General features: G+C 34.3%; 2 protein-coding genes across 6 annotated transcripts in view; one reads left to right on the top strand and one right to left on the bottom strand.

The window, feature by feature from the left end:
* The window catches only part of LOC147841039 (uncharacterized), a 33,557-nt gene that overhangs the window by 14,206 nt on the left and 5,846 nt on the right, over positions 1 to 13,505 (bottom strand). The window lies entirely within an intron of this gene.
* The window catches only part of atrnl1a (attractin like 1a), a 465,931-nt gene continuing 460,612 nt past the window's right edge, over positions 8,187 to 13,505 (top strand). For all 5 annotated transcript variants that reach the window (XR_015505851.1, XR_015505852.1, XR_015505853.1 and 2 more), the window contains exon 1: positions 8,187 to 8,932. Coding sequence is in view for 2 of the 5 variants with exons in the window: in XM_087279119.1 (XP_087135245.1) it covers positions 8,700 to 8,932 (233 nt within the window). In the remaining 3 variants the exon portion in view is untranslated. The remainder of the gene's footprint in view (positions 8,933 to 13,505) is intronic.

Consider the following 13,505-nt stretch of genomic DNA (forward strand, 5'->3'; position numbering starts at 1 on the left):
AGCGCAGTCTCCAGCTGTCTCTAATTTATGCGTCAGTCACATGATGAAGACGGAAATAAATAAAGCCTCTCTCAACACCCTACTTTCTGTTATAGTGAGTGTGTGTACTGTTTGTTTAATCTGGATTATTCATTCATTCATTTTCTTTTCGGCTTAGTCCCTTTATTAATCCGGGGTCGCCACAGCGGAATGAACCACTAGCTTATCCAGCATGTTTTTACACATTGGATGCCCTTCCAGCCGCAATCCATCTCTGGGAAACATCCACACACACACATTCACACTCATTCACTAATTACAATTTAGCCAACTCAATTCACCTGTACCGCATGTCTTTGGACTGTGGGGGAAACCGGAGCACCTGGAGGAAACCCACACAAACGCAGGGAGAACATGCAAACTCCACACAGTTTGCGTCGCTAATCTGGATTACTGTTTTACAAATTATAATAAGATATTTTTTTTACCTTTTTTTCCACACTGTTTCATTGTAAGACCTGTATTACTTTTCCAATTCTATTAATAATACAATAATAATATCATCATCATCATCATCATCATCATCATCATCAAGTACATATTTTTCACACACTGTTCTATAATATCCAATGCAATCATCAGTTAATCTAAATAAATAAACAAACACATATTATTAAATTAATAAATAATAATAATAATAATAATAATAATAATAATAATAATAATAATAATAATAATAATAATAATTATTATTATTATTATTATTATTATTATTATTATTATTATTATTATTATTATTATTATTATTATTAAATTAATTAATCAATAAAAAAACACAAACAAGCACAGCACCCTTAAGACAAACATTGAAAGGATTATTTTGCAATATTAACATCCTAAATCACGGGACACTGAATATAAGTGCAAAACAAGCAAAATTAGACACAAAGCCTAAGAAAATTTCTGTTGATGGAGAGCTCATTACAGAGGCAGATGAAGAATTCAGTTCGGAATGAAGGAGAGGAATTGTGTATTGCAGTCAGGACAGATGGTTGCCTCTATTGCGTAATCTGTTTCTGCTATAAATCGTTTACAGAATGTGATATCACATGTTTATCCTCCTAGTCAGTGTTCCACAAGCGCTTTCATTGCAGGTGCTTTGGCTGATGTTTTTACTATGACCTACTTAATGCTGTCCAGGAGGGAAACTCTGAAACACGGCAAAATAAAGCAAAGCCCTCTCATGGGCCTTGTACTTTAAATTAAGCACATTTAATACTTAAGAGACTGACAAGCTGCTTCAGTTTCATTTTTATTAAGTGTTACGTACTGATTTACTGCTTCTGAGGCCTTAGTTTTCTGTCATTTGTTAATGTTAGTCAAAACTAAATGGAAATGAAAGCTTTGAAGTCATTGGTTTATTAATCTAGCTTTTTGTTCATTAAAGTAAATACTGAAAAGCTAATAAATCAAAAAATAAAAAAAAATAAAAAATTTAGCTAGGGACCAGAGGAGTTATGATAATGTACAATGCATATTTTTCAGCGTTTGGCTGTACTAATATTTTGCACTGTCCCTTGTAAAATAAATAAATGATGGTTGCCAAGGAAATATTTTTCATTTTCATTCATTCATTCATTTTCTTTTCGTCTTAGTCCCTTTATTAATCTCCACAGCGGACGCCAACTTATCCAGCATATTTTTTTATGCAGCGGATGTCCTTCCTGCCGTAACCCATCACTGGGAAACATCCACACACACATTTACACACACTCACACACTATGGTGAATTTTAGCATATCCGGAGTACTCGGAGGAAACCCACACGAACATAGGGAGAACATGCAAACTCCACACGGAAATGCCAACTGACCCAGCCGAGGCTCGAGCCAGCGACCTTCTTGTTGTTGGGCGAGCGTGCTATTCACTCCGCCACCGCATCACCATTTTTAATTTTCAATTAGTTTATATATAATATAAACAAATGTAAAAAAAAATGGCGGTATACACTGAAGTCGCACTTGTTTTTTTGTCTTGATTTGCTTGCCAATGTGTTCTGTATTGTCCTCTATCCATTGAGTCAAGACAAGAGACTATATATATATATTAAATAATTAACAACATGTATTTTCAGTTTGCTTTTTTGTAGCTCATCAATAGAACAAACAAACAACAAATAATTATGTTAAATTAGAAATTACAATCTTTGTTAAAGGCATTAACCATAAACCTCCCCAGTCATTCATACTCTCTTATATGGTATGGCGGGCCAAATCAAAGGTTCCCAAGGACCAGCTTTGGCCCGCAGACCCTAGTTTGGACAATTCTGTTCTAAACCCTATAGACATCAAAATGATTGAAATGAAAAAATCTAAAGATCAACACATTACAATTATAACACAAAATTTAACCAATAAAAATCTATAATAGATACACAATATATATATATATATATATATATATATATATATATATATATATATATATATATATATATATATATATATATATAATAGATGTCAATTTTTGAGCATAAAACTCTTTTTTTTATTTCTACTAATAGATGAATCATGCATAAAACAAAAGAAAAACTAATAACATCAACAACAAAAAAGCCTCATCTCTTGCCTTAGGACACCATACAATTTACACTTAATAAATGGAAAGCCCTGCTGTACATAAATAGGTATGTTCAATTTTATAAATACAAAGGATGCCAGAGCTCACTGTTTTCCTTGGTATCTATCAACAAAGCTAACAGATCCAATTTTCCTGAGAGAGGAAGAGTTCTGCTGAGTGAGATAATTTCATTTCTGCTGTGAAGTTGATGTGCTGGAGATGGTATGTGGCCTGTTGCTTTTGTTGTTGTTGATGGTAATACATCTTTATTTGTCTGTAAATGACACAAAGTCATATTTCATTGCCCTACATGGAACAAATATGTTTCTGTAATATATGTTGACATGTATGTTTCTGCAATATTTGTAAACATATTGACATACAGTATATGGGACATTTATGTGTTTTATATATATGGACATTTATGTTTCTGGCATATTTTTGGACATATTTTTCTAACATTTATGGGATATTCATATTTCTGAATTACAAACTACAAAATTTCAACAAAATTGTACATTTTTAAATTTAGCTTTTTTTATGTATTTAATATTTCCCCTACAAATAATATCTGGGTGTCCTAATTTTGGACAATTATCATAAGTTATTTTGTTAGATTAGCTCCAGATTTGGCTTCAGTACTGACTGTATGAGACAGTATGGGGCATATCTGAATATATGAGACATTTATTTGTTATACACATAAGGGATGTATACCTTTCTGGAATATATGTGGAAATAGATGTTTCTGACATGTATGGGGCATACATTATGCGTTTTATACCTAAATGTGCCATATATGTTTTTGGCATACTGTACATGGGACATATACAGTTCAAGTCAGAATTATTAGCCCCCCTGTTTATTTTTTACCCAATTTCTGTTTAACAGAAAGAAGGTTTTTTTCAGCACATTTCTAATCATAATAGTTATAATAACTAATTTCTAATAACTTATTTGATCTTTGCCATGATGACGATAAATAATATTTTACTTAATATTTTTCAAGACGCTTCTATACAGCTTAAAGTGACATTTAAAGGCTTAATTAGGTTAACTAGGCTGGTTAGGGTAATTAGGTAAGTTATTGTATAATGCTTTGTTTTGTAGACTATCAAAAAAAATTGCCAAAAGGGTCTAATAATTTTGTCATTAAATTGGTGATTAAAAACTTTAAAACTGCTTTAAAAAAAAAGAAGACTTTATCTAGAAGAAAAAAATATTATCAGAAATTCTTTGAAAATTTTCTTGCCCTGTTAAACATCATTTGGAAAATATTTAAAAAAGAAAAAAAAATCAAAGTGGGCTAATAATTCTGACTTCAACTGTATGTGTTATAAATCTAGGGGACATATATTTTTCTGACATAAGTGGACATACATGTTTCTAACATGTGTATGTTTTACTTATAAGGGCAAATATGTTTCGGTATACAGGTATATGAGACATATATGTATTATACATATATGTAATATATATATATATATATATATATATATATATATATATATATATATATATATATATATATATGTAATATATATATATATATATATATATATATATATATATATATATATATATATATATATATATATATATATATATATATATATATATATATATATATATATATATATATATAACATATATGTATAATACATATATGTCTCATATATACCGAAACATATTTGCCCTTATAAGTAAAACATATATACATACATATACATATATATATATATATATATATATATATATATATATATATATATATATATATATACACACACACACACACACACACACACACACACACACACACACACACACACACACACACACACATATATACATATATGCATATATATATATATATATATATATATATATATATATATATATATATATATATATATATATATATATATATATATATATATATATATATATATGTTTCTGGCATAAATGTGGACATATATTTTTCTAACAAATATGTGATCATGTTTCTGATATATATGGGACATATATGTGCTATACATGTGGGGGACAAATATGTTTCTGGCATATATGAGACATATTTGTTTCTGGAATAAATGTGGATATATATGTTTCTGACTTATGTGGGGCATATAGGTGCTATACTTGTAGGGGACATATATGTTTCTGACATTAATGGGACATATATGTTTCTGGCAAATATGTGGACATATATGTTTCTGATAATTATGGAACATTTATGTACCATACATGTAGGGGAAATATATGTTTTTGGCATATATGTGGACATATATGTTTCTGACTTATATGAGACTCATATGTGTTTTACATATATCAGACTTACATGTGTTTTACATTCATGGACATATGTGTTCCTATGGGACAAATATGTGTTTTATACACATGGACTTATATGTTTCTCACATACAGTATATTGGACATATGTGTTATACATGTAGGGGACATATATGTTTCAGGCGTATATGTGGGCTTAAATGTTTCTGGCATATATGTTTGTGGACACATATGTGCTTTACAGGTTGGGGACATATATGTTTTGGCATACATGAGACATATATATTTCTGACATAATATGGGACATATACAGTTAAAGTCAGAATTATTAGCCACTCTGAATTATTAGCCCTCTGTTTATTTTTTCCCTGTTTTCTGTTTAACAGAGAGCAGATTTTGTCAACACATTTCTAAACATAATAATTTTAATAACTTATCTATAATAACTGATTTATTTTATCTTTGCCATGATAACAGTAAATAATATTTGACTAGATATTTTTTCAACACACTTCTAAACAGCTTAAAGTGACATTTAAAGGCTTAACGCTCACGCTCAATCTGCCCAGTTGGTGGAATGAACTCCCTAACTGCATCAGAACAGCAGTCACTCGCTACTTTCAAGAAACGACTAAAAACTCAACTATTTAGTCTCCACTACACTTCCTAATCTGCAATTGCCTCTCTGAATATCACACTAACTGTACCAAAAAAAATAAATAAATAAAAATAATAATAATAATAATAATACTAATACTTCCCTTCTTAGACTTTACAGACCTGAAACTTGCCTATAGCACTTATTCATTGCTGCTCTTGGTTGTGTAAATTGCTTCCTTGTCCTTATTTGTAAGTCGCTTTGGATAAAAGCGTCTGCTAAATGACTAAATGTAAATGTAAACTAGGTTAATTAGGTTAACTAGGCAGGTTAGGAGAATTAGGCAAGATATTGTATAACAATGGGTTGTTCATTTATGTTTCTGGCATATATGGGACATATATGTGGCATCCCTCTTTACTTTCCTTACTTACCAATCACCCCAACACCCATCCACAAATCATCCAGCTTTTACATTTTCATATTTTTTTTATATTTTATTAAGCCTGTATTTTGAAAACAGGTTTATGTTATCTGATTGCAATAAGATTTATTCTAGTTTTAGTGTACAATAATTTTCAATTAAATTCTCTGGTTATTAAAGGGATAATTCAGCAAAAACTTAACATTCTGTCACCATTCACTCACCCTTTACTTTTTCCAAACCTGTTACCATTTACTTTTATTGTAATACTGTTTGCTATGGATGTCATTGGTTACAGTTTTTCTGATTTCTTCTAAAAATATATTCTTGTGTGTTCAGCATAATTAAGAAACTCATAAAAGTTGGGAACTACTTGAGGTTGAGTATTTTTTTTTTATGGGTGAACTTTAAGTTGATTATCACTCACTCTCTTTCCTTTGACTTTTTTCCTTTATATATCAGGGGTCACCACAGCAAAATGAACTGCCGATTTCTCTCACAATTGTTTTACACAACATATAAAGTACAACTCCCAGTGCTGGGAAACACACACACACACACACACATTTCCATATACACTCTATGAGCAATTAAGTTCCAATTGTCCTACATTGCATATCTTTGGATTGTGTAGGAAAACTGGAGCACCCAGAAGATCCCATGTAGACATGAGGAGAACATGCAAACTCAACACAGAAAGGCCTCCTGGTCCAGCTAGGACTCAAACCAGTGACTTTCTTGCTGTGAGGCAACCATAGCCACTTAGCCACTGTGCCACTCGTTAAGTTGATTGTGTTTACTTTAAATATGCACATAGATAAAGTTATATAATAAGATCACTGGTTCAAGCCTTGGCTGGGTCAGTTGGCATTTCTGTGTGGAGTTTGCATGTCCTCCCAGTGTTGATGTGGGTTTTCTCCATAGTCCAATAACATTTGCTATAGGTGAATTGACATTGACAATTGAACAGACATGCTATAAATGAATTGAATAAATTAAATTGGCCATGGTGTGTGTGTGAAACAATGTGTATGGATGATTCCCAGTACTGGGTTACAGCTGGAAGGGCATCAGCCGTGTAAAACATATGCTGGATAAGTTGGCGGTTCATTCCGCTGTGGCAACCCCTAATGAATAAAGGGACTAAAGCTGAAAGAAAATAAAATGAATGAATGAATAAAGTTATCCAGCTGTTACAGACTAATAATAAATATGACCATATAATCAAAATTAAACAACACCTTTGTTCTAATGCCTTCTTAAAAATTACTGAGCATTCTTTGTTTTTTACAAAAGACAAAGTCATACTGGTTTGGAAATACATGTTGGCAAGTAATGAAAATGACGACAGCTATTTATTTTTAAATTGATTATCCTTTTAATATGACCTTGACAAAAAGAAACCAAAAAAACTAACCCAAAAAAAAAAAAAAAACACAAAACAGTAAACAACAGAGCAAGACACATTTAAACTATTAAAAAGGATAGATAAAAATAAATGTAGGCCTACTTGGGGTGACAAGGTGGCGCAGTGGTATCGCTTTAAAGCAAGAAGGTCGCTGGTTGGAGCCCCGGCTGGGTCATGCAGCTGGCATTTCTGTGTGGAGTTGGCATGATCTCCCCTTGTTCGCATGGGTTTCTTCCGAGTGCTCTGTTTTCGTTTTGGCCGAAATGTGGGTGTGAATGCAGGAGTGTCCTGGCGCTGGGTTGCGGCTGGAGGGGCATCCTGTGTAGAACATAAGCTGGATAATTAGCAGTTCATTCCGGTGTGGCGACCCCTGATTAATAAAGGGACTAAGCCGATAAGAAAATGAATGAATTATTGAATAAAAGTACTCAGCTAGAACAAAACGACAAGGATCAATAGATTTAGTAATTTTTTTTTTTTTTATATTTGCAGTTTTGAAACATCTTATTTTTTTCAGTTACAATTATTAATATATCCATTAATAAAATAAAGTTGTCAACATCATCATGTAAATCATATTTGTAAAAAAAAATTATATCTCTTAAATTTAAAAAAACAAATTTTGATTGAGGGCCAAGAATGAAATCACAACTTTAACAATCCGCATGAATGACGCGTCGTTCCACACAAATTAGTAAGGCGCTATGACTTTAATTCACACTTTCCCCATCATACTATGAAAAGGGACAAGCTCTTGAATATTTAGTGAGTCATGTGACCAATTGAGCGCTCGGGAAAGGGTACCGAGCAACGTCAACGTAACTAAGTTAATATTCATAAGCCAAGCCTTCCCCGTAGTAAGACTCGTCATTTGGCCGTGAGCTCAGCAGGAGCAGCGACGGGGAACTGCACATTGTTTTGGATGGGAGTTGTGCTGTCACTCTCCTCCGAGTGCATCTCTAAAAGGGAAACAAAGGCGAAACGGCAACAACAGCACGACTCGCTGTTTGGAAAAGGGATGCTTGGAACACGCCGTTACTCTTGCGACTATGGTGGCACAGTTTACGAACATAACTGCACATTTGTATCTAAAACATCGCTGTTTGTGAATTGGTGTCGTTTTGGACGAAATGCTTTTTGGAATAACTATCTAAGGTAGATTGTCAACCGCGAGAACTTAGCAAACTGGAGAAAGTTAACATTACGGTATACGCTAGGTGGGTCATAAATTAACGCACTGTGGCAATGACAACAAACTATACGCTGTAACAAAACAATGAGGAATATTTATGTGCTATACATAGAATCATCAGTTAAAAGCTTGAAGTATAACGAAGTCTAGTCTCATTTCTGTGTAAACGTCAGAGGAGAACTTGAGGATGGATTTTGGCAGAAGCAGAATTTCTCCACGCTGCTTCATGGGGTGTAGGACTCACAATGTCAGGACCTACCTGTTTACCTTTATGGTGTTTTACCTGCTAGTGTGCACTGAAGGGTCCTATTCTAAAACATGTGATAAAAACTGCATCTATGGAAGATGCGTTAATGGAACTTGCGTCTGTGAGCAGGGATGGACAGGAGATCAGTGTCAGCATTGTCAAGGAAGATTCAAGTAAGTAACGCTTTTCCCTCCATTGTTTGCAAACAGCGTGTGCATGTGGCATTAGCAGCACTTAAGGCGGATTATAGGAGCGTGACATTGTAAAAGTCAACACCCTTCTTGGTTACTAATGTTTAATTCACTGTTATTAAGAGTTCAAAATCCACACACAATTAATTTTTAGATTTCTTTCCTGTTTCCTCTAGTTTATCATTGTATGCAGTATGCCTTCTGTGGGTGGATGTGTACTTGGGTAATAATAGATGAAAATTAAATATACACATTGTCATAAATCACTTATTGAGTGGAGGGTATAAAAAGAATAAAGAAGGCTGTAAAGTGTAATTAAATTAGACCACATACAAATATCTAAAGCAAATCACATAACTCATAAAAATGACATATTTGTCATATCTTAAGTTTTGTGGTATATTCAACAAGGTGCTGGAACCATTCCCTAGAGATTTTGTCTATATTGGCCTGCAGTTTCCATATTGATTTTTAGATCAGGAAACCATTTTGCAATCTTCCATTGTCCAGTTTTGATGAGAACTGTTGCCTCAATTTGCTGCTGTCAGCTGACAAGTCTGACCAATATATATCTTAAAAAGGATATGAAGGATGTGAAGGTAAAGGAGCATTTCCAGATGTGGCCTTATTCTGCTGTAGCTCATCTGTTTCTAGGTTAGACACGTTTTGTGTTTGTAATGAGTGATTATTTGAGTTTCTGTTTTTTAATCAGCTGAAACCAGTCAAGAAAACATGTTTAGTTCCACTCACAGCATATTTTCTCCTTTTTAGAACATTGTATACCGGGATAGTCATGCAAAAAAACTTTTTGATAGATCAGCTGATTCTGAAATACACATTCATACCCATACACATTCAAAAATAAGTTAAATTCCTATTCTGGTGTTTGCTTTGATCTTCAACAGATCATCTTGAACTTCAGGAAATTAGTATTTTTTAATACATCTTCTGAATTTGAACTTAATTCATGGCCGTTTGTAAAATGTATGGGTGACTCGGTGGTGCAGTAGTTATTGCTGTTGACTCACAGCAAGAAGGTCGCTGGTTCCAGCCTCGGCTGGGACAGTTGGCATGAGTTGGAGTTTGCATGCTCTCCCTGCGTTCGCATGGGTTTCCTCCGTGTGCTTTGGTTTCCCCCACAAGTCCAAAGACATGGGGTACAGGTGAATTGGGTAAGCTAAAACTGTCCGGAAGCTTTAAACGTGCTGGACAAGTTGGTGGTTTATTTCGCTGTGGCGACCCCAGATTAATAGATTAAATTAAGGGACTAAGCCAAAAAGAAAATGAATGAATGAATGTAAAATGTATGATCTTCTATACAGTATGAATAGGAGTAGGATGAATGGAATTTGGACATATCTGCTATGTTGTCATTCTCAAACATAGCAGGGAAGTATTTCAGATGTCTTCATGGCTAAATGTATTTGCAAGGAGTTAAAACCATGTGCTTGTTTGTAAAATAAATTAAGGAAAATTTGAGGTTTGCTCAATTCTGTAGAAAAAAAACAAAAAACAAAAACAAAACAATCACATAAGAATCTGACTGGTCAGTTTTCCCCTTATTAATTTTATCACACTATATCTAAAGGCTTGGCTTCACAAACTGGGGTTCATTTTACCCAGGTACAGGCCTTAGTTAAACTGTGGTTTTTTAGCCACTTTTATAGAAATGTCTTAGATAAACACATCACTGATGTGGATCTTGAGACACAAGATTGGCTGTGACACGTTATTTTAGGTTAAAGAGTTAAGTTAAAATGTAAACTCACCTACAGGTCATCCAAGATTAGGTGAATTTTTTCTTAAGTAGAACAATAAAGAAGAATTTTAGCTGAATCTGTGGTCCTTCGTGATTCATAGATTGACGATGAATGGTGAGAGTTATGCCGAGTTCAGACTGCACGGTTTTCAAAGTAGCGATGTCACAGATGTTTTCACACTGCATGACTATCTGGGGTAACATTCTATCGGTGCAGTGTTCACAATGTAGGATGGATATGGACACTGCACGACTTTACAATAGGAAGAATCATCGACAACGTTGTCTCGGTCCACAAACTACGTCTCCAACCAAACACACGTGAGAAGTGACATGGAAATAATGAGAGGTGATGTTTTTTTAATAATAATAATAATGAGAAAGAAGCCTTTAGTTAGGTAGAAAATTTACTTAAAAAATTAAATTTTGCTCACCTCTCTCAAACTTTTTTTTTGTCAACTCAGTTGTGATATTACTTAGATGACACGTCAAAAAGACATGGTTGCTGCTGCCAGATTTTCATTTGAAAGTTTTTCTGCCATTTCTTGGGTCCAAAAAGACTGAAAATAAACGCTTTTAACTTTTCCTCCAACCTCCCGCTGGCCCAGTGGATCCTGCTCTCTCATTGGCTGTAGGTGATTGCCGATTTTATTTTCAATCAGAACACATTCCACACAGCATGACTTGAATTGCTGACAGCTCCAGATATTTAGCGTGCCAAATATCTCACGGGTGTCAGCGACTCGGAGGCGTTTCTCTCAGAACGCATCTTTGATAGTTCACACACTGTGTGATTGTTACTTGCGTGAACAAGCGCCGATTTGCCTGTAATTTAAGACATGCGTTGGCATGTTGACTTACCTGTCGGCAAGTCAAAATTGGGGTTAAAATTATGCAGTCCGAACTATGCCTTAGTTCACCCAAAACTGAAAATTCTGTCATCATTTACTTGCCCTTGTTTCAAACCTGTTTGATGTTTTTTTTCCTTTGTTAAACAAAAGCATATTTAAAGGGTCACAAAACACCAAAACACATTTTTTGAGCTGTTGACAGTCGTATATGTGTCCCACATTGCTAAAAACACTATTAGGTAGGGCTGTAACGATACACGATATGAAATCGAAATCGCGACACTCAGATATACGATCCTGTGTCGTGGTGTGATAAGGGAGAATCGCGACACACCCCGTGACTACCTTTCCAATAACGTCACGCGTGCCTGCAAAAGTTGAGCTAGTTGAAGAAGAACGTGAGGAAACACTTTTTTTTTCTGCTCGACATTACGAGCACTTCTCCGTTTAAGCCCTCGCAATAAGCGTTTAGCCGGGAGAGCTCGCACGGAGCTCTTAGTAAGGGACCGTCTGAATGTGTCAGGAATATCAAAAACAAAACCAACTTAACCCCGCTTGACAACAGACAACGGCAGTAACATTGCCAGTGCTTTCAAAGCATTGTTGTTAATGTGGCTGCGCAGAGAGGGATGGGCGTTCACCAGATGCCCCGACTCCTCTGCAGAGGAAACTTTTCTGTAACCGTGCAATGCGCTTTCTGTTTAACCCTTTGAGAGTTAAAGTTACGTGCTGACTGACAGGTGCGCAATGCGTGAGGCCAGGAAACAGGACGAAGCTTTCAGTTAAGATGAACACAGTTTCTATAGTTATACTTTATTTAGAGATAAAGGTATATGGCTCTGCATATAATCACTCTATCTTGCTGGAGTTTATAGCCGTTTAGCTTTACTTCATGACACATTAATGCCGCTCTGAAGGTCTAATCGCTGTTTTAAGTTATCCAGAGCTGTATGAATGTACAAATCTTGAATATCACAATAGTATTAAATATTACAATTGTAACAACACAGACAGCAACACTTATGCACAATCGATACCCAGCTGATTCAGTCGTTTCATAAGAGGACCGTGCGCTTCTTCTCTTCTTTTTTTCCTTGTCAACATAAAGGCAGTGAGATGCGCCTTGTTTTCGGCTTATAAAGCATGTATGCATATTAATGCAATAGCATATTTAAACAACAAAACTGTTTACAAAAAGTCTAAATATGCGCACGTTGTTGTTGTCTTTTCATCACGCAGCACGCGCACTTGATCCGCGAGGGAGAGAGAGGAAACCATCAGGACATATTCTTTAAAATAATGATTTCTATTAAAAATGTAAAAGGTTTTGTTATTATAATAATAACAGCGGGGCATTAAATAAATGCATATTTTCCATGGAGCGGGCAATTTGAGGAAGTCTGCGATTTTTATTTGACGGAAGAAAAAACATGATTGGAAAAAAACAGCCTATGCCGGTTGTTAAAAAGAATCAGTCAGTATTTTCGTTTTGTAATATAAATTAATTATTTAAATGAAAATAATTTAGGGCAGTCCTATTTATTTTATTCATTTTATTTAGATTATTCTGCTTTTCTTTGTTAAACACTGCAGGTGCGTGAAGATGCTCTGTTGTTCTGTTCTGTTATTAATATGCTAGCATTTAAAAATAAATCAGTAGCCTATTTTAAAATGCAATATTTAATGTGTCAGACACAAAATAGACACGTCAATTTGTTTAATATAAAATTAATAGTAATCTGACCAGTTAACCGTTAATAACCGATTAATGAGCGGCGGATGTCGGTTAGCAAAATTAACCGAAATGAGCATCCGTAGTAGCCATTTAATTTACTTTTTCTATGTAAAAGAACTTGATTGAAAAAGAATTTTCAATGTGCTTGAACCGTCTACACAATGAAGTTTAGTTCTGTTTGATTTTTCAACAGTATTTTGTTACAAAGAA

The sequence above is a fragment of the Danio rerio genome, chromosome 13, assembly GCF_052040795.2.
Source record: "Danio rerio strain M-AB ecotype USA chromosome 13, GRCz13ab, whole genome shotgun sequence".
NCBI lineage: Eukaryota > Metazoa > Chordata > Actinopteri > Cypriniformes > Danionidae > Danio > Danio rerio.